The sequence below is a fragment of the Podarcis tiliguerta genome, assembly GCF_965153285.1.
Source record: "Podarcis tiliguerta genome assembly, chromosome: 1".
In the NCBI taxonomy this organism is placed as follows: Eukaryota; Metazoa; Chordata; class Lepidosauria; order Squamata; family Lacertidae; genus Podarcis; species Podarcis tiliguerta.
Window position 1 is genome coordinate 132,008,189 of NC_139534.1, and position 25,797 is coordinate 132,033,985.

The 25,797-nt window shown below is 47.6% G+C and overlaps 1 protein-coding gene across 2 annotated transcripts in view; it reads left to right on the forward strand.

Moving 5' to 3' along the window:
• The window catches only part of NEMF (nuclear export mediator factor), a 47,513-nt gene that overhangs the window by 14,215 nt on the left and 7,501 nt on the right, over window positions 1–25,797 (forward strand). For both annotated transcript variants that reach the window (XM_083434830.1, XM_083434831.1), the window contains exons 10-28: window positions 354–429; window positions 873–935; window positions 1,399–1,476; window positions 1,597–1,805; window positions 3,747–3,920; window positions 4,330–4,393; window positions 6,296–6,384; window positions 6,646–6,749; window positions 7,328–7,390; window positions 7,780–7,892; window positions 10,166–10,223; window positions 10,751–10,809; window positions 12,236–12,356; window positions 13,588–13,852; window positions 15,683–15,725; window positions 15,825–15,874; window positions 18,015–18,165; window positions 19,453–19,530; window positions 21,911–22,090. In XM_083434830.1, the coding sequence (XP_083290956.1) occupies window positions 354–429; window positions 873–935; window positions 1,399–1,476; window positions 1,597–1,805; window positions 3,747–3,920; window positions 4,330–4,393; window positions 6,296–6,384; window positions 6,646–6,749; window positions 7,328–7,390; window positions 7,780–7,892; window positions 10,166–10,223; window positions 10,751–10,809; window positions 12,236–12,356; window positions 13,588–13,852; window positions 15,683–15,725; window positions 15,825–15,874; window positions 18,015–18,165; window positions 19,453–19,530; window positions 21,911–22,090 (2,038 nt within the window). The remainder of the gene's footprint in view (window positions 1–353; window positions 430–872; window positions 936–1,398; window positions 1,477–1,596; window positions 1,806–3,746; window positions 3,921–4,329; window positions 4,394–6,295; window positions 6,385–6,645; window positions 6,750–7,327; window positions 7,391–7,779; window positions 7,893–10,165; window positions 10,224–10,750; window positions 10,810–12,235; window positions 12,357–13,587; window positions 13,853–15,682; window positions 15,726–15,824; window positions 15,875–18,014; window positions 18,166–19,452; window positions 19,531–21,910; window positions 22,091–25,797) is intronic.

The following is a 25,797-nucleotide window of genomic DNA, read 5'->3' on the forward strand; positions in this document are numbered from 1 at the left end:
ATGTTGGGGGAGAAGCCGGAAGGGGCCACTCCCGGATTCTGCAAGTGACTGAGACGGACATGAACTTGGTAGATCTGCACTGTAAATAGTTTGCACACTAAAACCTGTAAAAGACAGGTCAGAGTCCTGCCTGGTTACTCACGAGCAACCACCACCACCATCTGACACTCTGTTTCGTGAATCTTCTTATGACCGGCCCAAAAAGGAGCTATACAATGGCAATTCCATGTTCCACTAAATAAGTCAGCTCCAACCTTAGAATGGCCCTCAGCTCTTTTTTGATGCAGCCTAGAATAGCATTAGCTGCTTTTGGTTTGCTGCTGCTGCTACATTACCCAATGTGTGTCTTGCAGATATGAGGAATTTCACCCTTTCTTGTTTTCACAACACACAAGATGTCCGTACGTGGAGTTTGACTCTTTCAACAAGGTACGGTCCTGTGTTTGGTATTTATTGTATTTTATAAGTGGAGTGTAATTTTTTAATTGTGTCAGGTGGTACTGGGAAGCCCCAGTGGCCACTGAGTTAGGATCCTGCCAACTGTTTGTGGTTGCAGCAAGATGGATCTGAATGCAGCATAGCGCTTTAAGGGCCAAGTTTAGGATTTTGAGTTACAGATTTTTGAAGCGGCGGGTGGTGGCATCTGTACTTTTGGGCGTCACCAGAATGTGGAAGCTGCGACACAGAAAGTTGCTTTGCTCAAGTGAATTTTGAACTCAAACTTCAGAGTTTGATATTGAAGGAAATCTAACTCAAGGGCCTTTTTGGATGTAATTGGTTTTGTTCTGAACTTTTATTTTTTTATGAGAAATGAAAAACAACTTCCTGATACATATATATATATATTTAAAAGTTTTCATCTCTTTTGGAAGGCAGTGGATGAATTTTACTCCAAGCTGGAAGGACAGAAGATAGACTTGAAGGCATTGCAGCAGGTACTGATCCTGATAAAGAATTAGCATTTGACACAACACCTTGTGGCTTCCTTAAGGAGCCAGTTGCCAGCTGTGGATTGTCGTTCAGATGGGGAGAATTTTACTTTTGCCCCTGCTGAGTACCCTAATAGCTTCAGCATTAGAGGGGAAAGTTTTGCTGCTGTCAAGCACACATGGAGCTCTCTGTGAGATAGCTTCCCTGCTTTTGCTAATACAGAGTAAGGCACAGCCTTGGCTCCTGCATCTTGTCAACTTGGGGTGATTCAGGAGATGAACTGCCTGCCAGCTGCCTCCAGACCTGCCAGGTCTACTCCTTTCCCCAGTAGACCAGAGTGGCTCCTTCTAGCTACCTACTTGCAGCCTTCCCTCCCCTCCTGCTTTGCCTTCAGCTCACGCTGCCTGAGTTGGCATGAGCATCAAATCACCACCCGTCTTTCTTTCCTCCTTCATTTTGTCCTGAAAGGAGAAACAAGCACTAAAGAAGCTGGAAAATGTTCGGAAGGACCATGAGCACCGGCTTGAAGCTCTCCATCAAGCTCAGGTAAAGGGTTGTTATCGTACCACCGTGATAACTTGTCCATAAATTGTTGGCTTCAGTCCGTTTGTCATACTCCAGAGAATCTCAGCTGCTGCTATTTTGGTCTCCTTCACTTTCCCAAAGGAAATTGACAAGGTGAAAGGGGAGCTTGTGGAAATGAACCTGGAGATAGTTGACCGAGCCATCCAGGTGGTCCGGAGTGCCTTAGCCAACCAGATTGACTGGACGGAGATTGGCGCTATCGTCAAAGAAGCCCAGGCCCAGGGGGACCCCGTGGCGAGCGCCATCAAAGAGCTGAAGCTGCAGACCAACCACATCACGATGCTCCTGAAGTAAGCGCCGGGCAGGTGGGAGAAACGCGCTGGAAAGGGGTGGTTGGGGTGTGTGTGTGTGTATTGAAACTCCTTTGTTAGGAGGTTCAGGGTTAGGCAGAATTGGGGGAGTGGGACTGAGAATAGCTGAAAATGGGACCTCACTGCCTGGAGACAAACTAACCCTCCGAGGACCAAGTGCTGGAACAATCGGAGTGGAGTCCCTGTTCCAGCAAAGACAGCATTGGGTTCTTATCTGCAATTTAATTGGATGAATAAGCCCCAGGCCCAGCCTAGGTTGGCTTGAGGCCTGTAATCTGGAGAATATTGGGAGTGCTACTTGGGTACCGCTGAAATCAGCAGTGCTGAGGCTTTTCCTACAAGGAGCTGTTTCTGTAAATTGGTATGTGTTGTCAGGACGCGGGTGGCGCTGTGGGTAAAAGCCTCAGCGCCTAGGGCTTGCCGATTGAAAGATCGGCGGTTCGAATCCCCGCGGCGGGGTGCGCTCCCGTTGTTCGGTCCCAGCGCTTGCCAACCTAGCAGTTCGAAAGCACTCCCGGGTGCAAGTAGATAAATAGGGACCGCTTACTAGCGGGAAGGTAAACAGCGTTTCCGTGTGCTGCGCTGGCTCGCCAGAGCAGCAATGTCATGTTGGCCACGTGACCCGGAAGTGTCTCCGGACAGCGCTGGCCCCCGGCCTCTTGAGTGAGATGGGCGCACAACCCTAGAGTCTGTCAAGACTGGCCCGTACGGGCAGCGGTACCTTTACCTTTACCTTTTATGTTGTTGTATTATAATTATATCCCACGCACCTGGCTGGGTGGCTTATGGCATATATATAAACACAGCAAAACATCAAGCATTAAAAAACAGACTATCCTATACAGGCAACAAACAAACCAATAAATTAATAGAAATCAATAATAACAATAGTAACAATAATGAACACTTTATGTTTATACCCAAATTAAAATAACCGCCAAACCCAGCTGAACATTTAACCAACCCCAACCCGACAAAAACAAAACTGAGGAGCCAGAGAACTGTTTAAAACATGGAAAAACATTTTAGCCAGTTGTCCCAATCCAAGAGTTGTCCCAGCAATGTCCCTCCAGCCTCCCTGGAGCCTATACATGCTTATACATGAGCCCAATAGGGACGTGGGTGGCACTGTGGTCTAAACCGCTGAGCCTCTTGGGCTTGCCAATCCAAAGGTCGGCGGTTCGAATCCCCATGGCAGGGTGAGCACCTGTTGCTCTGTCCCAGCTCCTGCCAACCTGGCAGTTCGAAAGCATGCCAGTGCAAGTAGATAAATAGGTACCGTTGCGGCAGGAAGGTAAATGGCATTTCCGTGCACTCTGGTTTCTGTCACAGTGTCCCGTTGCGCCAGAAGCGGTTTAGTCCTGCTGGCCACATGACCTGGAAAGCTGTCTGTGGACAGACGCCGGCTCCCTCGGCCTGAAAGCGAGATGAGTTCCACAACCCCATAGTCGCCTTTGACTGGACTTAACCATCCAGGGATCCTTTACCTTTTACCTTTACCTTTTTATACATGTGCCCAGGAGCATGTGGAGGGTGTCAAAATTGGCTACCCCTGCACTAAGTAGTTATACCTCAGCTCTTGCCCACCCCTGCCAGTGTGGGATGACTTCCTTTCCCCTCCTTATGACTGACAGAAGCAGAATAAACCACACAGAACAGACAACGGAAAACACACATGACGTGTGTAACAACTCTTCTGAATTCAGCTTTCTAGGCACAGAAAACAATGCAGAATTTTACTGTATTATTAGGCCACAGATCATGTGCACAATCAACAGAATGAATGGGAAATCCTGGTCAGAACTTTTCAATGGGTCTTCCTGCAGCTAGCAGTGTACATACTTTTAAAAAATAAAACAGAAAAGGGTAGACATTTTTGGCACTGGACTTTTGCAATGCCTGTCTTTTCTGCTTGGCTAGGAACCCTTACGTGCTCTCAGAAGAGGAGGAGGAAGCTGAAGGGGAGGTGGCGGAAGAGCCGCAGAGCGGGAGGAAGCAGAAGAAGAAAGCCAAACCGCTTCCCAAGCCCCAGAAGAACAAGCCCCTGCTGGTGGACTTGGATCTCAGCTTGTCTGCTTATGCCAATGCCAAAAAGTAAGAGGCTTGAGTGTTTGGCTGGGGTTGCCCCTGAAAGCATCCCTGGGATATAGGACCAGTTTAGTGCCCATGAATCAAGGGGTTCCTCTCTCCTCCTTAATTGCATTTCTTTGGTCTTGCCCAAGGCATCAGCTCAAGATCTTTCTGAGATCCATTACTTCAGATCTCTCTGCAGAGCACTAGGCCACCTTTCCATTCCCCCCCCCCCCACTGACTTATTCCAGGGAGTGGACGAAGCGCTATGATTAGCACTCCTTTTGAACAAATTTAGCATCTTCCAAATCATGTGGTTCTGCGCTATTTATGTGGGCGTACAAGGCATCTTGCATGGAAAGGCAAACAGGCCGTAATCCTAGCGGAAGAAGGGAATGGGATGGAGACATTGACACGGCTGCTTCTTTCCCAGGTATTACGATCACAAGAGGCACGCAGCCAGAAAAACCCAGAAAACGGTGGAAGCTGCAGAGAAGGTGCGTTGGTGATTTCTTTGCCTTTCTTCCTTCGAGACACTTTATGGCAGCAGCCAGAAGCAACTCTTTCCAGTCTGCTTGGAGCTTTTCACAATTTCCGCGGTTCATATACCTCGACCGAAAATAAGCTCCAGTACAGTGGTACCTTGGTTTAAGAACAGCTTAGTTTATGAACAACTTGGATGAAGAACGCTGCAAACCTGGAAGGTGGTGTTTTGGTTTGTGAACTTTGCCTTGGAAGCAGAACATGTTTCGCGTGTTCCATTTGTAAATTGAGTTCCCCGCTGCTATGGGAAATCACCCCTTGGTTGAAGAATGCTTTGGTTTAAGAACGGACTTCCAGAACGGATTAAGTTCGTAAACCAAGGTACCACTGTACTAGAGACCAGGGGTGGGGAACCTCCATCCCATGGGCCCAGCCAGGCCTCTGAATTTGACTCTGAATCTTATGCAAACCAAGTGCACTTGTCAGTCACCTGAAGTCATATTACGTCCTGCACAGAGATCTGTTATCTCTGATCTAAGTGCTAAGTACTAAGATTGAAGACAAGGGATCTCTTCTCTTTCATCTTAGGGCTAAGTGCTAAGATCAGAGATAAGCCTCTGTTTGCTCTTTCGTAGTAAAAGCTGGCAGTGCACATTTTTGCACTCTCGTCCCGTGGTGCTAAGATTGGAGGTAAGTCTGAAAATGGCCAATGAAGGGGTATGGATCTGGCCCTGGAGCTGAAAAAGGTCTCTTCCTGCCTGCAAAAGGGCCTCTTCCTCTGCCCCTGATATAAAGGTTTAGTGGCAAGTGAGCCGAATTCAAGAGAATAGCCTTGTGGAGTCCGGGGGTAAACCCTCCAAGCCTGCTGTTGGCGAATCCAGAGTGTCTGCTTCTGATCCGGCAGCAGTTAAGAGCAAGATGGTCAAAGGCAAACACTATGTAAGCCGCCCACAGGTATAGGCATCACATAGGCAGGTCCAGGAACAGAATACTAGCACACTGGTAATTTGGAGCACCTGCCATTTGCATTGCCTGCACTTTGTTGTTGTTGTTGTTTAGTCGTTTAGTCATGTCCAACTCTTCGTGACCCCCTGGAGCAGAGCACGCCAGGCACTCCTGTCTTCCACTGCCTCCCACAGTTTGGTCAAGCTCATGCTGGTAGCTTCGAGAATACTGTCCAGCCATCTCGTCCTCCGTCGTCCCCTTCTCCTTGTGCCCTCCATCTTTCCCAACTTCAGGGTCTTTTCCAGGGAGTCTTCTCTTCTCATGAGGTGGCCAAAGTCTTGGAGCCTCAGCTTCAGGATCTGTCCTTCCAGTGAGCACCCAGGGCTGATTTCCTTCAGAATGGAGAGGTTGGATCTTCTTGCAGTCCATGGGACTCTCAAGAGTCTCCTCCAGCACCAGAATTCAAAAGCATCAATTCTTCAGTGATCAGCCTCCTTTATGGTTCAGCTTCCATACATCACAACTGGGAAAACCATAGCTTTAACTATACGGACCTTTGTTGGTAAGGTGGACCTTCATCGAGGCCATCATAATATTGCAGGATGAGCACTTTGGGTTAACAATGTTCTCTCCTTTTTGTTACTTTATATTTTGTGTTCTGCACATAGCTGTCACATAGCTGTCACATAGCTATGACCTTTGTTGGCAAGGTGATGTCTCTGCTTTGCTTTGCTGCACAGCTTGTAACTTAGGAGATCTCTTTAAATTCCAAATTCTAGTTGCTGGAAATCACAGGAGGGGAGAACTCCTCTTGTGCCCAAATCCTGCTTACTGTTTTCCCACAGGCAACTGTTCAGTCGCCGTGAGAACCAGATGCTGGACTAGGTGGGCCACTGGCTTGATCTAGCAGGACTTTTCTCACATCCTTAACTCTTTCCTTGCTTGCTTTGTTCATTTGTTTGCCTAAACAGGCCTTCAAATCAGCAGAAAAGAAGACCAAGCAAACACTGAAAGAAGTTCAAACGGTTTCCACTATTCAGAAGGCGAGGAAGGTGTTCTGGTGAGTGCCTGTGCATGGATATAAGCAAGTGAATTATCTGAACATCTTTTGCACGTTCTTGTCTGTGTGATGTGAGTTAAGTACTTAATGCTTAAGATCCAGGTGTTTTAAGCTTTGGGTTGAGTTGAGTGGGGTTGGCAAGGGACGGGCTTAAATGTTCCTAAGATGTGGGGCTGTTCCCTGAAAACATCACGAGCTGTCTTTTCTTTTTGGTTATTCCAATGCCTTGCTCTGTCTTGATGGCTTGATGTAATCTGGCAGGTTTGAGAAATTCCTGTGGTTCATTAGCTCTGAAAATTACCTTGTTATAGCTGGAAGAGACCAGCAGCAAAATGAAATGATCGTCAAGAGATACCTGCGGCCAGGTGAGTCGGCCTCGCTCCTCACTCAGGGGGTGCAGTCCACATTTGGGATAGGCTAAATAAAGTTCAGGGACGCGGGTGGCGCTGTGGGTTAAACCACAGAGCCTAGGACTTGCCGATCAGAAGGTCGGCGGTTCGAATCCCAGCAACGGGGTGATCTCCCATTGCTCGGTCCCTGTTCCTGCCCACCTAGCAGTTCGAAAGCACGTCAAAGTGCAAGTAGATAAATAGGTACCACTCCAGCGGGATGGTAAATGGCGTTTCCGTGCGCTGCTCTGGTTCGCCAGACGCGGCTTAGTCATGCTGGCCACATGACCCAGAAGCTGTACACCGGCTCCCTCGGCCAGTAAATTGAGATGAGCGCCACAACCCCAGAGTCGTCCGCGACTGGACCTAATGGTCAGAGGTCCCTTTACCTTAAATAAAGTTCAGCCGCGCTCTGTGTGAAGGAGTACTGTGCAAATTGCTCCTACAACATGTAGTGATGGTCACCAACTTGGTGAGCTTTAAAAAGAGGTTTAGACTAAAGCTGCACGGATATTCACCACTGGCCTCTCTCTGTCTCCCTTCCTCTGTGTAAGGCGACATCTACGTGCATGCCGACCTCCACGGAGCGACCAGTTGTGTCATAAAGAATCCAACAGGTAAATGTTTTCAGGAAAGTGAATTTTGAGAGGGCAAAAGAACAGTCTGTCATTATTACAGTGATTGGTTTTAGGGCTTTATTTCTACCTTAAATTTTATTGCTTTTTGAAAATTCTGTGAACTGCTCAGAGGACTTTGGTGGTGATGAGGCAGTATACAAATTGTTAAAAATAAAAAGTTATTTTCCTGCTTTTTGTTCCGCAAGCAGAGGTATGTTGGCTGAAGTCTCGTGATCTTGCCTCTGCTGTGCTACAGAGCAAATCTCTTAAATAATGTGCCCGAACTGCATTGAGAAGACTGCAAAGTTTATTTTTAGCAATGCTAAACTTGGAGAGCACTGTTTCCTTTGGTGTTGGGGTTCCCTGATACTAACTTGCTTCTGTTCCAGGGGAGCCCATCCCCCCACGGACGCTCACCGAGGCCGGCACGATGGCCCTGTGCTACAGCGCTGCCTGGGACGCCCGGGTCATCACTAGCGCCTGGTGGGTGTATCATCATCAGGTAATGAGGCCTGGAGTGGCTGCTGTTATTATGATTATGCATTGAGCTTATATACCGCCCTAGGGACACGGGTGGCGCTGTGGTCTAAACCACTGAGCCTCTTGGGTTTGCCGATCAGAAGGTCGGCAGTTCGAATCCCCATAACGGGGTGAGCTCCTGCTGCTCAGTCCCTGCTCCTGCCAACTTGGCAGTTTGAAAGCACACCAGTGCAAGTAGATAAATATGTACCACTGAGGAGGGAAGCTAAACAGCGTTTCCGTGCGCTCTGGTTTCCGTCATGGTGTCCCGTCGCACCAGAAGGGTTTAGTCATGCTGGCTATATGACCCAGAAAGCTGTTTATGGACTAACACCGGCTCCCTCAGCCTGAAAGCGGAGATGAGCGCCGCAACCCCATAGTCACCTTTGACTGGACTTAACTGTCCAGAGGTCCTTGACTTTTACCTACCTATACCGCCCTATACCTGGAGGTCTCAGGGTGGTTCACAGAAAAACTGAGAGGGGTGTGGCTTGGCTTAACTTTGCATTTTAAAAAGAATACAGTGGTGCCTCGCAAGACGAAATTAATTCGTTCTGCGAGTTTTGTCGTAGAGCGAGTATTTTCGTCTTGTGAAGCACCACGGCGGGGAGGGGTGGGGAGAAGCAGGGCAGCTGCCGCAGCCGGTCCTTGGACTCACCCGCGCCTTCTGGACACCGCGAAACGCGGCTGCTGGAGGGCGGCGGGGCTCAGGAGCGCGACTCCGGCTGCAATGCTGGCTGCTGGCGGAAACGGCTCCTGAGGGGAGCGTGCGAGGGCAGTGGGCAGCGGCGCGAGGCAGCCGGAAGGTCGGAAGGTCAGCCGGAAGGTGGGAGGGAGCCGGAGGAGCGGGGAAGCGAGTGTGCGACCGTCGCCATGACAGGAGAGGCAGGGCTGTTTCGTCTAGCGAAGCAAGCCCTTAGAAAAATCCGTCTTGCGAAGCACCTCAGAAAACGAAAAACCCTTTCGTCTAGTGGGTTTTTTGTCTTCCGAGGCATTCGTCTTGCGGGGCACCACTGTATTTTTCCAAACTTGATGAAGCATAGCCAATGAAATTGATAACACATCAAGGGAGAAAGGGCGTAGAAATGGATTCAATTTATAAGAAAGGAGACTCCCATTCATTGTTAGGAAGAATTTTCAGACCGTAAGAACTGTTCAAGAGTGGAATAGACTCCATTGGAAGGTGTAAAACTCTCCTTCTTTGGAGGTTTTTAAGGAGAGGTTGCAGGGGGGTGGACTGGATGATCCATGGTGGTCCCTTCCAACTCTACCGTTATATAATTCTGTGGTATTGGTGATGAGTCACCGTGGCTGGGCTGGGAGGCAGCAAGATTGTGGAAGGCTGTTTTGGAACATCTCTATTATTCTCAACGGCCTCTTTCTGGTACTTAATCATGCTTATTTATTTATTTTATAAAAAATTAAGGTAAAGGTAAAGGTACCCCTGCCCGTACGGGCCAGTCTTGACAGACTCTAGGGTTGTGCGCCCATCTCACTCAAGAGGCCGGGAGCCAGCACTGTCCGGAGACACTTCCGGGTCACGTGGCCAGCGTGACATCGCTGCTCTGGCGAGCCAGCACCAGCGCAGCGCACGGAAACGCCGTTTACCTTCCCGCTAGTAAGCGGTCCCTATTTATCTACTTGCACCCGGGGGTGCTTTCGAACTGCTAGGTTGGCAGGCGCTGGGACCGAACGACGGGAGCGCACCCCACCGCGGGGATTTGAACCGCCGACCATGCGATCGGCAAGTCCTAGGCGCTGAGTTTTTACCCACAGCGCCACCCGCGTCCCCTAAAATAATAATAATAATAATAATAATAAAATTATATAAAAAATTATGCACTGGTTAATTGTAAAAACCCTCAAAGCAGTTAACAAAGAGAGTAAAACAATAAAATGATCAGTAAGAAACAACTCTTTCTTTAAGACATCCAAAAGGTAAAACCAGCAATAAACTAAAAACAGATTAAAACATAATATTAATAATAATATTTTATTTATATCCTGCCCTCCCCAGCCGAAGCCGGGCTCAGAGCGGCTAACAACAGTAAAAATAACACAGTTTACATAAAATCACAATCAGTTAATTGAAATGCATTCTAAAATCAATTCAGAGTCAAAATACGTACAGCAAAGTTCTACATTTTTGGAGAGGCTAAAATGTTTTTAGCAGGCGCCGAAAAGGGTACAGTCAAAGAGCCTGCCCGATGTCAAAAATCAGTGTGTGATTAACATCTCTGGATAAATTCCACGCAGGTGTCTAAAACGGCCCCCACTGGAGAATACCTGACAACTGGAAGCTTCATGGTCAGAGGTAAGAGAGGGTTCCTGGAATCCATACCTGGCTGGGCAGCCCCAGGTCCAGCTGGGGGTGGAAGGGGAAGAGTTTCGGCTGTTTCCTTTGGGCGTCTTCACATCAAGATCCCTAAACGGCTGAATTTTGCAGAATTCCTCCCCTCTTGCAGGACGGACAGTGGCGTAGCGTGGGGGGTGCAGGGGGGGCCGGCCGCACCGGGCGCAACACCTGGGGGGGGGGGGCGCTCGCACTCGCAGCTCTCTGCCCCTACCTGGCTCACTCACTCTCTCTCACTGCAGTGCTGGCTGTGCGAATCCGATCCGAGCCGCCGGGGCGCCGCCCACTGTGGAGGGGAGGGTGCCAGGCGTGCGGTGCAGTGCTGAGAGAGATCGAGGGACTATCTGGGGGAGGGACAGTGCAGGGGGGGCGCAAATTACTTGCCTTGTCCTGGGTGCTGACAACCCACGCTACGCCACTGAGGACGGAACAGTGGAATGTTCACAAAACCCTGAGCAAGTTTGCTTCTTTCTTTTCCTCCTATACAGGGAAAAAGAATTTTCTCCCTCCTTCCTATCTGATGATGGGCTTCAGCTTCTTATTTAAGGTATAGTGCCTTCAGTTTCTGGTCTCCAATTATTCGAAGGTCCTTCTTTAAAAAAACTAATCCTGCGTTGATTCTTCTGTATCCTGCTGCACCCTCAACTGCAGTGATGATGCACATTCAGCCCTCGCCCAATCCTGATTGGCCCAGATTTGGGGGGGGGGGTTGTATCTATTTATATTTATTAATTAAATTTCTATACTGTCCTTCCCCTGAGGATCACACGGTGGGTTACATTATAAAAACACAAAAATACACAACACAGTAACAAACAAAACAACACCCCGCTCCCACACACAGTTTAAAAGGGCATCGATTTTGGCTATTCGCCGTTTGGCTAATTAAACAGTTGCTGTGTTCTCCTCCCACTCTCAGAGGCAGTAAGTACCTTTAAGTGCCAGATGCTGGGAATTTCAGGTGACAAGGAGAGATGCTGTTTTCCTCTTGCCCTGTTTGTGGCCCTCCCTTCGGGGCACCCGATGCCAGGCTTCAGGGAACTGGCTTTCCCCCCCCTCCCCCCGTGGCTGTAGATAAGCAGAACAAAGGAAAGGGAGTCTTCTTACCAGTTGGAAACTTTAATAATCGCAGCGGGAGAACAAAGAACCCATCTCCTAGAAATGGCGGTGCTCCCAATTAAGGATTCCACCCCCCTATGTCCTTATTAATCCATGTCACTTCTGTGTCTTGTATTTTTAAAACAATCTTTATTGCGTTTTTAAAAAATTACAGAGAAAGCATGAATTAAACATTACATCCAATTGTTCAAAAATAAAAAGGGAAAATATGAAAAGGAAAAAAACCGATAAATAATAAAAAATGAAAAAGAATTAATCAAGTACACAAAATTGTTCAAAGGATACCAACAGTAATTTGAATAATCTATATGCCAGGTTTTCAGAAAGAAATTACATTGTAAAGTGACTGTAATGAAAGAAAGAAAAGAAGGATTACACTTCTACGTCTTGTAATCTGAGCCTGTCCCCTCTGTGCTTTCTGTTCTGCCACTTTCTCAGCTCTCCTTTACCTTGGGGAAAGCGGATGGATGCTTTCCGGAGACAGTGAATCCGTTAACCCTCTCTCTCCCAGTGTTTCTTCTCCTAGATGTTTCCCCTCCAGTATTTCCCAGCTTCTGCCTTCTGAACTATGTCCCTCTGCAAACCACTGTTCCAAATCTATACTGTCCTCCTGCTCCTGGGAAGATTCAGGGGGAGGGGGAGTCTCCCACCATTCCTCCTCAGTGCAGCCTTCCTCAGCACCGTCCCTGACACCTGGTTGGCCACTGTGAGAGCAGGATGCTGGATTAGTTGGGCCGTTTGGGGCCCCTTTTTGTGTGAGTGGCTGTTGCCTGTGCAGCCCGCCTGCTTCAGCTTTGATGGGTGCCTGGGAGGGCTTCCTGCGTCCCGTGGTCACACGGCCTTCTCTCCCCCAGGTGGACGAATCCTGCGTGTGGCGACACAAAGGGGAGCGGAAGGTCAAAGTGCAAGATGAGGACATGGAGACGGTGACCAGCAGCACCAGTGAACTGGCGGCGGAAGAGATGGAGCCCTTAGGTAGGAGGGCAAAGGGGTGGGTTTAAGGGAGTGATAGGGGGCTCCACACACTGCCAGGGAGAGCTTGGGGTGGCCCTGCCATATGGGACAAAGTCCGTTGACACAGTGAACTTCATGGAAAATATTCATTTTGAGGTTCATTATTATTAGTAGTATTATTAGAATTTATAGACTGCTCTATACCCAGGGGTCTCAGGATGGTTCACAGAATAAAATCGGGATGTGGTTGTTTAGTCGTTTAGTCATGTCCGACTCTTCGTGACCCCCTGGACCAGAGCACACCAGGCACTCCTGTCTTCCACTGCCTCCCGCAGTTTGGTCAAACTCATGGTGGTAGCTTCAAGAACACTGTCCCACCATCTCGTCCTCTGCCGTCCCCTTCTCCTTGTGCCCTCCATCTTTCCCAACATCAGGGTCTTTTCCAGGGAGTCTTCTCTTCTCACGAGGTGGCCAAAGTATTGGAGCCTCAGCTTCAGGATCTGTCCTTGCAGTGAGCACTCAGGGCTGATTTCCTTAAGGATGGCTAGGTTTGATCTTCTTGCAGTCCATGGGACTCTCAAGAGTCTCCCCCAGCACCATAATTCAAAAGCATCAATTCTTCAGCGATCAGCCTTCTTTATGGTCCAGCTCTCACTTCCATACATCACTACTGGGAAAACCATAGCTTTTACTATACGGACCTTTGTTGGCAAGAAAAAAAAATCAGGATATAAAACCACAAAATACCTAATAAAAATAAAAACAGCAACCCAATAGCCCCCCCCCCCCCAAAAACCATATTTTAAAAGGGCACAGGATGTAAATTGGATGAACCAAAGGCCTGGTTAAAAGGTTTAGAGAGGAGAGGGCAGCCTTTGCCAACCTAGTTCCCTCGAGATGTTTTGGAGGAAAACTCCCGTCCCCCTAGCCAACATGGAAGCAATCCAAAATATCTGCAGGGCACCAAGTTGGTGAATCCTTGGAGAGGGAGAGAGGGCCGCATGCAAGCTTTCTGGTGGGGAGAGTTTTTGGGTCCAGGGAGCACTATCGGAAGAAGGGGCAGAATCTTTTCAGGCAGCAGGAGATTTCCCAGTCCTGTCCTATCCAGGTTGGAATACAGTTCCCATCAGCCCCAGTTGGCATGGCCAAAGGTCAGGGACGGTGGGAATTGTGGTCCAAAGTATCTGGAGGACATCTGCTTGCAGATGGCTGTTTAAGCCCTGGAGAATGCAGCTGCACTTTCTTTTCCAAGATGCACCGGAAGGAGACGACAGCAGCAGCAGCGATGGCGAAAAGGAGGAACCTCAGGAGAAGGCTGGGGATGAGGAAGACCCGGCCGAGACCCCCCACCAGGAGGGGGATGGGGATGGGGCAGGGCATGCCCTGGCTCCAGAAGGATCGTCTGACGAGGAGTATGCAGACTCGGAGGAGGAGGAGGAGGGCAAAGAAACTCAGGCCTCGGAAGAGATACGTTTTCCCGACACGACCATTGACCTTTCGCACCTGCAGTCCCAAAGGTAACCGAGACAGGCTGAGCCACACCTTGGCTTTTGTGTGTGTTGCTTTCAGGAGGACGAAGCAACGTTTGGATTGTGAGCTTGGCTGGGTGTGAGCTGCGATTGGCGTAGTGAAACCTGGGAACTGGTTTCTTGGAGCCAGTTTAGAATCATAGAATCATAGAGTTGGAAGAGACCACAAGGGCCATCGAGTCCAACCCCCTGCCAAGCAGGAAACACCATCAGAGCACTCCTGACATATGGTTGTCAAGCCTCTGCTTAAAGACCTCCAAAGAAGGAGACTCCACCACACTCCTTGTCGGCAAATTCCACTGTCGAACAGCTCTTACTGTCATGAAGTTCTTCCTAATGTTTAGGTGGAATCTTCTTTCTTGTAGTTTGGATCCATTGCTCCGTGTCTGCTTCTCTGGAGCAGCAGAAAACAACCTTTCTCCCTCCTCTATGTGACATCCTTTTATATATTTGAACATGGCTATCATATCACCCCTTAACCTCCTCTTCTCCAGGCTAAACATGCCCAGCTCCCTTAGCCGTTCCTCATAAGGCATCGTTTCCAGGCCTTTGACCATTTTGGTTGCCCTCCTCTGGACACGTTCCACTTTGTCAGTGTCCTTCTTGAACTGTGGTGCCCAGAACTGGACACAGTACTCCAGGTGAGGTCTGACCAGAGCAGAATACAGTGGCACTATAACTTCCCTTGATCTAGATGCTATACTCCTATTGATACAGCCCAATAGGAGGGTGTTGTCAAGCTGGAAGGTGTGCCGAAGAGGGCGGCCAGGAGAATGAAGGGTCCAGAAACCAGGCCTTACAATGAAGGGTTGAGTTACGTGGCACGTTCCTGCCTCCCCCACGGAAATAAAGACACAGGACACCAGTATTTTAGGTTAATGGGCAAAATTAGGCCACAACTTTATTGATTACAGGAATTGAGCGGTATTGGCTTAGGCATTGGTCCTATTGACTAACCAGCTTCAGCCTGATTGCTAGAAGACCGGCAAGGGTTAACCGCCAGTAGGGGGAGTCCTGCTGATGTACATCAACTAGGAGCTCCCCTGGGGTCACCGCTCGGGGTCGTTCCTTAGGCCCACACCTCCGTAGGCTTCGGACAGGGCAACGCCCCCAGAATCCTTTATCGGACTACCCTTCAATATGCGGGGCAGGCGATGGCGCTTCCTCTCCCCCCCCCAACTCATCTGCATAACAATACCCTTACCAATGCCTAACCGCCAATGCCGAGGAAGTTGTGACAATTTGCTACGAGGTAGGGGAAAAGCAAGTGGCTGGTGCCAATTTGCCAAGTGGAAAAAATTCCTACCAGGCCCCTTGACGGCGACCAACCAAAGTCCATAGCAATGTCAAAGAGCCAAAGCTAAAGGGTGGGAGGGTGGGAAACCGGAGCAGCTGGTGTGCTGGAGCGGAGAAAGAGGGAAATCCTCAGGCCCTAAATAGCGCGGGCCACGCCTCCCAGGCCAGCCGATTGGCTGGACAGGGAGATGACGCGCCCGAGGATTCCCTGCTCTCGCGGGGGCAGGGCATGAAGCCCACAACCCCACCTCCTCTCCATCTCGGAAGTGGCTTTGGCGCAATGTTTGGCCCAGATAAGAGGAGATCTGAAAGCCATCCTCAGCTATCTGAAGGAGATGGAGCAAGATTGTTTTCTGCTATACCAGAGGGTAGGACTTGAACCAGTCAGTTCAAATGACAAGAAGGGAGAGTCTGAGTAAACATCAGGAAGAACTTTCTCTCCCGCAATCAACATCCACGTCCCAACATCTCACACCGGTTTGGCAGCTCCTGCTAACAAAGGACTTATTTGTTTCCTTCCAGATCCCAGCTGAAACCTGCTCCAAAGGAGGACGTCTTGAGCTTGGTAAGCTCCTGCCTGATACCAGCCGCTGATCGTACCGCTTGCCTGCTGCCCCAGAGGAAACAGACGGAGTCTTAATTCCCTTTTCTCTCTCCCTTGCAGAGCGACAGCAAGTCTCAGGGCCGGAGGCACCTCTCAGCCAAGGAGAGGAGGTGAGGATCATTGGGCAGCAGTTTCGGGGCTGCTTGAGAGATTTGATTCATTGTGATCCAGCAGACGTCTTCAGCCTGGGCTCTTGTGGCTGCCTTGCTGGTCTGACTTTCTCCTTCCCCGAGGAGATTTCTGCAGGGGCACATGCAACGCAGACTGAGCAAGGCTGAGGTTTGCTGGCTGCTGGTGCCAGCATGGAGGGAGTCCCCTTTTCCCTCCCTCTCCTAAAAGTAGCCTCCAAACAGGCCGTCCGTATGTGGTGTGTGTGAACAGGGGCTGTGCTTTGGAGGGCCCCACTGGCCCTCCCTCCCACCCCCCTGCCAAAGCTGCCTGCCTCCTCCTTCCTTTGAGCAAAGCATCTCAGGTGAAAGGTTTGGGTGCCCCTGCTAAAGGTAAAGGGACCCCTGACCATTAGGTCCAGTCGTGACCGACTCTGGGGTTGCGGCGCTCATCTCGCTTTATTGGCCGAGGGAGCCGGCGTACAGCTTCCGGGTCATGTGGCCAGCATGACTAAGTCGAAACCAGAGCAGCGCACGAAAATGCCGTTTACCTTCCTGCCATAGTGGTACCTATTTATCTACTTGCACCTTGACGTGCTTTCCAATTGCTAGGTTGGCAGGAGCAGGGACCGAGCAACGGGAGCTCACCCCGTCGCGGGGATTCGACCATCTGCCGACCTTCTGATCAGCAAGTCCTAGGCTCTGTGCTTTAACCCACAGCACCACCTGTGTCCTGCCCCTGCTAAAGCAGCAGCAAAAAATGTAAACTGGGGTGGGGAAGAATTGGGAAGAGAAGGCAGTGGCCATTCACAAGTGCAAAAATTTGGCTTGTCCAGGCAGTGGGTGGGTAGGGGGGACCACGGACACCATCACCATGTAGAGGAGGAAGGGGGTGGCAGAGGCACGGAGGAGATGAAGGCAACCATGGGGAGCGGTTTGACTTGCCCCCCTGACAGTGGCTCTTCTCTCAGCTGCTGGTTGGTGCCTCCTGGCTGAGTTTGAAGCCCAGCAGCTGGTCGGACTCTGAGCCCTTGGATGGTCTTTTTTCTTTTTCTTTTTTTAAAATATATTTATATTAAGTTTTACATAGCAAATTTAAATTCATTTTTGTAAAAATAATATTTATTAGATATTTTATAATTATAAAAAGAAAAAACACAGTCAAGAAAAACAATACATAAATTCAACAAACAATACAATACAACAATAAAAAGAATACAATAAAACAATACAACATAAAAAAAACAAAAAACAAAAACACACATCCAAATTTTATATCTATATCTTTCATTAGCTTATTTCCTCGACTTCCTCGCACCTCCCTTTTTTGTATTCTGTTTCAAATTAACTGGTTCAACAAATCCTTTCCCTCTTCTTCAATTTTTGTTCTATAATTTATCCTAACACAATTTAACTTTAAATTTTCCACTTTATCACATTAACCCTTAATATTCATATAATTCTTAATAACACTTCTGCTAAAACTATGTATCTTCATTCCAATATTCTTCTAACATTCATTAATTTTGCAATATTTCTGTAAATATACTTTAATTTTTTTCCAATCTTCCTCCATCGACTCTTCTCCCTGGTCTCGGACATAGCAAATTTAAATTCAAACACATCATTCACCTCCTCATTTAGGATTCTCTGGCTCCCTCCATCCTTCCCTGGTTTCCATTATCTTTCTTTCTTATTTCATCTGCTTACCTTATTTTCTCTAATTTGTTAAAAAAAGGAATAGTTTATTTTTCCATATTTTTTCGTACATTACAAGCTTTACTCAAATCCTGCCAAAGTTTTCAGTTGTTTACAGTGTTCTCTTAAGTACATTATAATTTTTTCCCATTGTCCTTGAAATTCTTCTCTTCCTGGTTTCTGATTTCCCCAGTCAATCTCACCATTTCGGCATTGTCCATCATCTTCATCAGCCATTATTCTCTGTCTGAGCCCTTGGATGGTCTAAGGAGCCGCTTCCAAGCTTTTGGGGGGTCCCTGCCCTCTTGTTCCCCCGTGTCCCCTGCCCTACCTTATAAAAAGCTTCATTCAGAATAGCCGCAACCTGCTAAGGATGACGCCACTAAGGGGTCGCTGTGGCCCAGTTTGGGGATCACGGGTCTCAGGCCACCTGCCTTTCCTCCAGGGAGATGAAGAAGAGGAAGCCAAGTGACCCAGAGGATCCAGACCCGCCCAAGGGGAAGGAAGAGGACGACGGCTCTCAGCTCCCAGCGCCTCCTCCCAGCGCCAGCAAGAATGCAGCAGGGGCCCAGCAGCCCATGAAGAGGGGACAGAAGGTGAGCATTGCAGAGCGGTAGAGTTAGCCTATTTTGCCTGCCGCCTGCACTGTGGAACTCCCTGCCTCTTGAGGTCCAGCAGGTGCCTTCACTTTCCCCTTCTTGGCACCTGCTAAAAACGTTATTGCTTAGACAAGCATGACCAGGTGTTTAGAAAACAGCGTTTTAGCTTTGGCTTGGTTTAAAGCATTGCTGCAAATTTGTCTCAGTTTTATTGTTTTGTCTTTCTGCAAACCGCTCTGAGGGTTTCTCTTACGCTCAAGCGGTGTTTAAACATTGACAAATGCAGCGGTACCTTGGTTCTCAAACATTATTTGTTACAGAAGTCTGTTCCAAAACCAAAGCGTTCCAAAACCAAGGCACGCTTTCCCATATAAAGAGCAAAATGAATTAATAAATTCCAGACTTTAAAAAGCACATGCTAAAACAGCAATTTAGCGTGAATTTTATTATCTAACGAGACCATGGATCCATAAAATGAAAGCAATAAACAATGTACAGTGGTGCCTCGCAAGACGAAAAGAATCCGTTCCGCGAGTCTTTTCGTCTTGCGGTTTTTTCGTCTTACGAAGCAAGCCCATTAGTGGATTAGCGCTATTAGCGCTATTGACAGTTTAAGGGCTATTAACGGCTTTTTAAGGCTTAAGGGATTAGCGGTTTTGCTGCTAAAAGGCTTTTAGCAGCTTAGCGCTTCAGAAAAAGGGGTTTGGGAGCGGGGGAAAAACTCAAATTTTTTCGTCAATTTTCGTCTTGCGAAGCAAGCCCATAGGGAAATTCATCTCACAAAGCGCCTCTGAAGATGGAAAACCCTTTCGTCTTGCGGGTTTTCCGTCTTGCGAGGCATTCGTCTTGCGGGGCACCACTGTACTGCAGACACACAATCAATCAATCAATCAGTAGCTGAACTGGGTTCCACAAAGTTACAAAAACAAAACAAAGAAGCCACAAAACAAAAACGCAAAATAAATGGCAAAAAAAGACAGACCTCAGTGTAACACTCAGAGCGGAAGTGTGGCACTCAAATCGGAAGCATAACACTCAAAACGGAGCATGTTTGGCTTCCGAAAAAGGTTCGCAAACCAGAACACTTACTTTCGGGTTTGCAGGGTTTGGGTTCCAAGTTGTTTGAGTACCAAGGCGTTTGAGAACCAAGTTACCACTGCAAAACGAATGAAATGGCTGGGCTCCAGACCGAGTTGGGTGCCGCATTTGGAGCAGGAGCCTAGAGCGCCCTGTCTGTGGGGAAAGCTGCTCCACTCTGCTCCTTCCCTCTCTCCTCCTCTGCAGAGTAAACTGAAGAAGATCAAGGAGAAGTACAAGGACCAGGACGAAGAAGAGCGGGAGCTGATCATGAAGCTGCTGGGGGTGAGTCAGGCGGAAATGGGCTGGGTCTCTCTTCACCTGGGGAAGAAGGGCCATTGCAGCTGGTCAGAGGCTAGACCAGGGCTCTGCAACCCGCGGCTCCGGAGCCACATGTGGCTCTTTTACACCTTTGCCGCGGCTCCGGGGCGGATACTAGCGAGGGGAGGAGGCGCATTGTGCGCCCCGACACTCCCCACCGTGGCGGGCGCTGTGCTGGCTGTGACGTCGCATGGGGGCGGTGCGTGCGTTAGTCGCGCACTGTCCCGACGTCACCTGCCCGCCCGCTACATTGTAAGAGGCATGTACGCTGGTCACTGCATTGAAAGGGGGCATGTACGCTGGTCACTGTTTTAAAGGGAAGAACACAGACACACAAAAACGTTTATTTCTATGAGGAGGAGTAATTCTGAGGGGTCAAACAAAGAAATAATAAAAAAGTGACAAAAAAGTTACAGTGGTGCCCCGCAAGACGAATGCCTCGCAAGACGGAAAACCCGCTAGACGAAAGGGTTTTCCGTTTTGGAGGTGCTTCGCAAAACGAATTTCCTATGGGCTTGCTTCGCAAGACGAAAATGTCTTGCGAGTTCCTGTGGGGTTTTTTTCCTCTCCCCCCCTTTTTCCCAAGCCACTAAGCCACTTAACAGCTGATCCGCTAAGCCGCTTAACAGCTGATCCGCTAAGCCGCTTATCAGCTGATCCGCTAAGCCCACTAATAGCGCTAAGCCGCTAATGGGCTTGCTTCGCAAGACGAAAAAAACTGCAAGACGAAGAGACTCGTGGAACGGATTCTTTTCGTCTTGCGAGGCACCACTGTATTTTTATAATGACGAGTTTTGCGGCTCCCAGTTTTTTTTTCTTCGGAAACGGGTCCAAGTGGCTCTTTTTGTCTTAAAGGTTGCAGAGCCCTGGGCTAGAGCATCTTTCTTGCATGCAGAAGGTCTCTGGTTCAACCCCCAGCGGCTCCCCAGGTAGGGCTGGGAGAGATCATAGAATTGTAAGGCTGGAATGGACCCCCAGGGGTCATCTAGTCCAGCCCCCTGCAATGCAGGAATCCCAGCGCAAGCATCCATGTCCTGCCAAAACCCTTGGAGAGTTAGTACTGAGCTGGGTGGACCCAGTGGCCTGGCTGAGGGCAAGGCAGCTCTTCTGTGTCCACGGCTGTATTAATCATGAAGCAGAATAAGCACATGCTTAGGGCATCAATGGAAAACTGGAATTTTCCATTGCTGGATTTACTGTGGATCATACGGTGTAGCTGAACCAGGTTCCACAAAAAAAGAAATAGCAGAGAGGTTTCCTTTAAAGTTGAAAACTATTCTCAGTGTTGTCAAAAGCGGATTGATACTTGTATGATACCTGATTGATTGATACCCGAGAACTTGGACGCAAATTTCTCAGCTCAGCTTCGGCCGTTTCACTTGTATGAGCGTCATATGTTCAGTGTAACAAAAAAGATAAAAACAAGATTCGGACAATATTGAATGTGGTTTTCCAAATGCTGACATTTGCTTTTGTGTATTTTTAACATTAATGGTCACAAATTGCCCAGCTGAGAATTCATTTTCTCAGTTGAAGTATATTAAAAAATCCCAACAGAATAATTGTTCAACAAGGCAGGCTGGATGCCTTCAGATGTCAAGGAGATAATACAACTTTGAGAAGACATCTGAAGGCAGCCCTGTATCGGGAAGCTTTTAATGTTTGATGCTTTATTATGCTTTATATATTTTGTAAGCTGCCCAGAGTGGCTGGGGAAACCCAGCCAGATGGGTGGGGTATAAATAATAACATTATTATCATTATAATAATCTCTACTAAGCATAGAAGCGGACATGTTCTGTAAGATTAGTTCTGAGTATCTGATCAAAAACTTTGCAATTACAAAAAGTAGGAGAAAACGTTTCAAATACAAGTAAAGTGGAAGCATACCTAAATAAACATTATTTTACATCTTACTGTAGGTTTTGTTTCATTTTGAACAATGAAATTTCATTTTGCTGTTTATTATTGTTTATTTTTTTATTGGACACGTATGGGAGCACCAAAAACCTTTTAACTGCTTACGGCCTCTGAAGGTATTACCGTATTTTTCGCTCTATAACACGCACCCAACCATAACATGCACGTAATTTTTAGAGGAGGAAAATCCGTAGGCACGCCACCCGTGGGCATTCCCTCCATAACACGCACAGACATTTCCCCTTACTTTCTAGGAGGAAAAAAGTGAGTGTTATGGTGCAAAAAATACGGTAATCTGGCCTTGTCTGTGGCCTACGTTCTGGGGCGGGGGGGGGGTGGGGAGAAAGAGAAAATAAATGTCTTTCCCCTTTGCTTTCTGTCTCGGGTCTCGAATTCTAACGCCGCTTGTTTGCACCCAACCCAGTCTGCGGGGTCGAGCAAAGAAGAGAAGCCGAGGAAAGCCAAGAAAGGGAAGGCGGGTCCGGACTCTGCCAAGAAGCAGCCCCAGAAGCCGCGAGGGGGCCGGAGGGGAGAGGGGGTCACGATAGAGCACGTGGCCCTCGAGTTGCAGGACGTGGCTTTGGAGGAGCACCTGGACGAGAAGGTAAGCTGTTGGGTTGGAAATAATTGGCCGACGAGTTGAAGGTGTCCATGTGGGAGGCATCTCATTAGCTCGAGACTAAGAGAGTCCCTTTTATTGTATATTACCTCCATTGCAGCCTATACGCTTGGTGGTGATTGGATACACGTGGGCTACGTATAAGCGTCGCACATATTACATATACATGATAGAGTTGATATGATAGAGTTACACGCAGGCATTACACATCTTACTACCTAGAAACAGTACAGGGACATGCTATCTGCGATAGATAGGGGATGTTACGCAGGGATTATATAGAAGCACTTAACATTCTTCTAGTCTGTGGTAATAAACAGGGGAAGTTTATAGTTAGATTACAGGGTCATGACATCAGCTTAGAGAGGGAGCTTTCCGTACCAGGGTACCATACTGAAGGCACAAAGCGAGAACTTTCACCTACGCAGCGCCTCTGAGATATGCAGCAAGAACACAGAAAGGACAGCACGAAACACATCCCTCTAGTCACATAGGGATCCGGAATACACACTACAGTAAACCGTCAAGAAATAACCTGTCCCTGTTAGCGCAGAAAGCCCCTAACAACCTGGGACTGGTTTTCCTGCGAGATCGCCTGATCCCATGGGCTCCCACTCGATCCCTTCAGTCTGCGTAAGGGGCACCACTGCAGGGGCCACGTCTGTAAGAAACCAGTATTTTAGTTTGGCGGTACCGTATTTTTCACTCTATAAGACTCACTTTTTCCCTCCCAAAAAGTAAGGGGAAATGTGTGTGCGTCTTATGGAGTGAATGCAGGCTGCGCAGCTATCCCAGAAGCCAGAACAGCAAGAGGGATTGCTGCTTTTGCTGCACAGCGATCCCTCTTGCTGTTCTGGCTTCTGAGAGTCAGAATATTTTTTTCTTGTTTTCCTCCTCCCAAAACTAGGTGTGTCTTGTGGTCTGGTGCGTCTTAGAGAGCGAAAAATATGGTACCTGCACTTTGGATCTCCCTTACTAGTGATTGCTATAAGGAAAGAAATGCTCCTTTTCCCTTATGGGGTACCCAAGAGCCCAAACATAGTCCTTATGTAGGTTCTCTATCAGTAGGAAACAAATAACAGAGGCCAACCAGAGAATGTTGAGAAGCAAAGCAGCTAGTAAGCCTGATCTTTATTAAACTGTTGCAACAGGGTGCTCACTCACCACATGAAAGAGGGAGGAGGAATCCAGAAAAATGGTGTGCAAGCCCTTATGTAGACATTTGAAAATTGCCTCCCCTGTAGCTGAAGACCACCCTCAAAAAACTTCCTACATATATCACTGAAGGGGTGGTCTACGGCAGAAATCCTATCTGCCAGGATACCTGATAATGGTCACTGATTGCTTTTACCTGGGCATCCTGGCCATTCTTTGGTGATGGTAAATATTCAGTTCCTGAATCCAGGTCACAGGCACACCCTATTCAGGCACAGATACACCCTTAAGACAGGATTTGTGAGCAAAGAGACAAAGGGGAGGAAATTTTCCCATTGCCTCCCTCCTTGCAGAGAAATATTTGAGGTCAATTTGGGAGAGTCAAAATGGTTTCAGGGTTGCTCTCCTGTACTATTTCAGACGCGTGGTTTATATACTTACGTATGTGTTTGCCTCGTACATTTATGAACATTTATTTTATATATATGTAAGTCCTCAGAATTCCTGTAACATGAAGTTAGGCAGGGGCCTTTGCTGTGTTCTTTTCTGTACCTGCTAGAAACAATTTTCTTTTTTTTTCTTTTTCTTTTAAAAAAATATTTATTAGAGGTTTGGAAATTACAGAAAAAAGAAAACAAAAAAAGGAAACAATATAAATTTAACAAAACATACATTACAGTTACAATAAAAAAAAACACTACAACAATACAAAAAAAAAGAGGGGGGGGAGAGAGAAAAATGAAAAAAAACAATACATTAAACACACACATCCAATATTCCATATCTTTACCTTTCATTAACTTGGTTCATCGACCTCCTCACACCTCCCTTTTTTGTATTCTATTTCAATTAACTATTTCAGCAAATTCTTTCCATCTTACTCAATTTTTGTTCTATAATTTATCTTCACAATCTAACCTTAAATTTTTCATTTTATCCCGTTATCAATCCACTTTTACTTAAGTCTTTATTACATTTCTGCTAAAACCATATCACTTCATTCCAGCATCCTTCTAACATTCATTAATTTTACAATGTTTTTGTAGATAGGCTTTACATTTTTTCCAATCTTCTTCCACCGACTCTTCTCCCTGGTCTCGGATTCTGCCAGTCATTTCCGCCAGTTCCATGTAATCCACCAACTTCATCTGCCATTCTTCCCTGGTGGGTAGATCTTGTGTCTTTAGAAACAATTTTCTTTTAGACAAACCTGCCCGCACTTGTAGAACGTTGATATGCATTTTAGCCTGTTTTTAGCTCATTGCTGGTTCTGTCTTTTGAATACTTCAATGTGTTCTTTTTAACTGATAGTTTTCTTGCTTCTTTTTTTACAATCAAGTGGTATATAAATTTTAATAAATAAAGAAGAGGCGGCTGCTATAGAAAGCAGAGACTCCTGCTGCCCCCATTCTAAGTACAGTGGTGCCTCGCAAGACAAAATTTATCCGTTCCGCGAGTCTCTTCGTCTAGCGGTTTTTTCGTCTTGCGAAGCAACCCTATTAGCGGATTAGCGCTATTAACGGTTTAGCGGCTATTAGCGGCTATTAAAGGCTTAAGGGATTAGCGGATTAGCTGCTAAAAGGCTATTAGCGCCTTAGAAAAAGGGGGTGGGGAGCGGAAAAAAACCTCAAGACTCGCAAGACATTTTCGTCTTGCGAAGCAAGCCCATAGAGAAATTCCTGCGAAGCACCTCTGAAAACGGAAAACCCTTTCGTCTAGCGGGTTTTCCGTCTTGCGAGGCATTCGTCTTGCGGGGCACCACTGTACTGCAGGCTTTCCTCCCTTGGAACCAGCCATCCTCCAGGTACTTCCCCCTTTGCCAACCTGGTGCCCCCCAGGCCGATGGGAGTAGCAGCCCCACAGCATCTTGCAGACACCCGGTTGGCGAAGGGTGAGTTGCTGTCGTTTCAGGGGTCAAGGTGAGAAATCTCCCCTCCCCACTCCCTGTTTTCCTGTTTCTTCTAACTGCTGCTTCCTAATCTGTTGCTGCTCAGCATGTTGAGTCCTCTTTGGGGTTTGCACATTCTCTTCTCCCCGCCCCCTTCGCCTCATTATCTCTTTGGTCCTGAAATATTTGTCGCGCTTCTGAAAATCTTGGGGTTCCCCTGAGCAGGCCAGGATTCCCCCTCTTGTTTCTCGGAAGGCCCAGTTTGGATCTGTTCATGTTTCGTCGCTGGTGGAGGGAACGGTGCCTGACGGATCCTGATGCTTATCTAAAGATAGACAGGAAGTATCTTACAAGAACAAATTTTTCTCCCCTTTGTTCTTTGCATTGCATTGCTTGTTTTTTGGAACATATTCTGCAAATGCCTAAATAAATTAATAATAATAATAATAATAATAATAATAATAATAATAATAATTTATTTGTACCCCAGCCACTCTGGGCGGCTTCCAACAAAGATTAAGAATACATTAAAATGCCACACATTAAAAGCTTCCCTAAACAGGGCTGCCTTCAGATGTCTTCTAAATGTCAGGTAGTTGTTGTTCTCTTTGACATCTGATGGGAGAGCATTCCACAGGGCAGGTGCCAC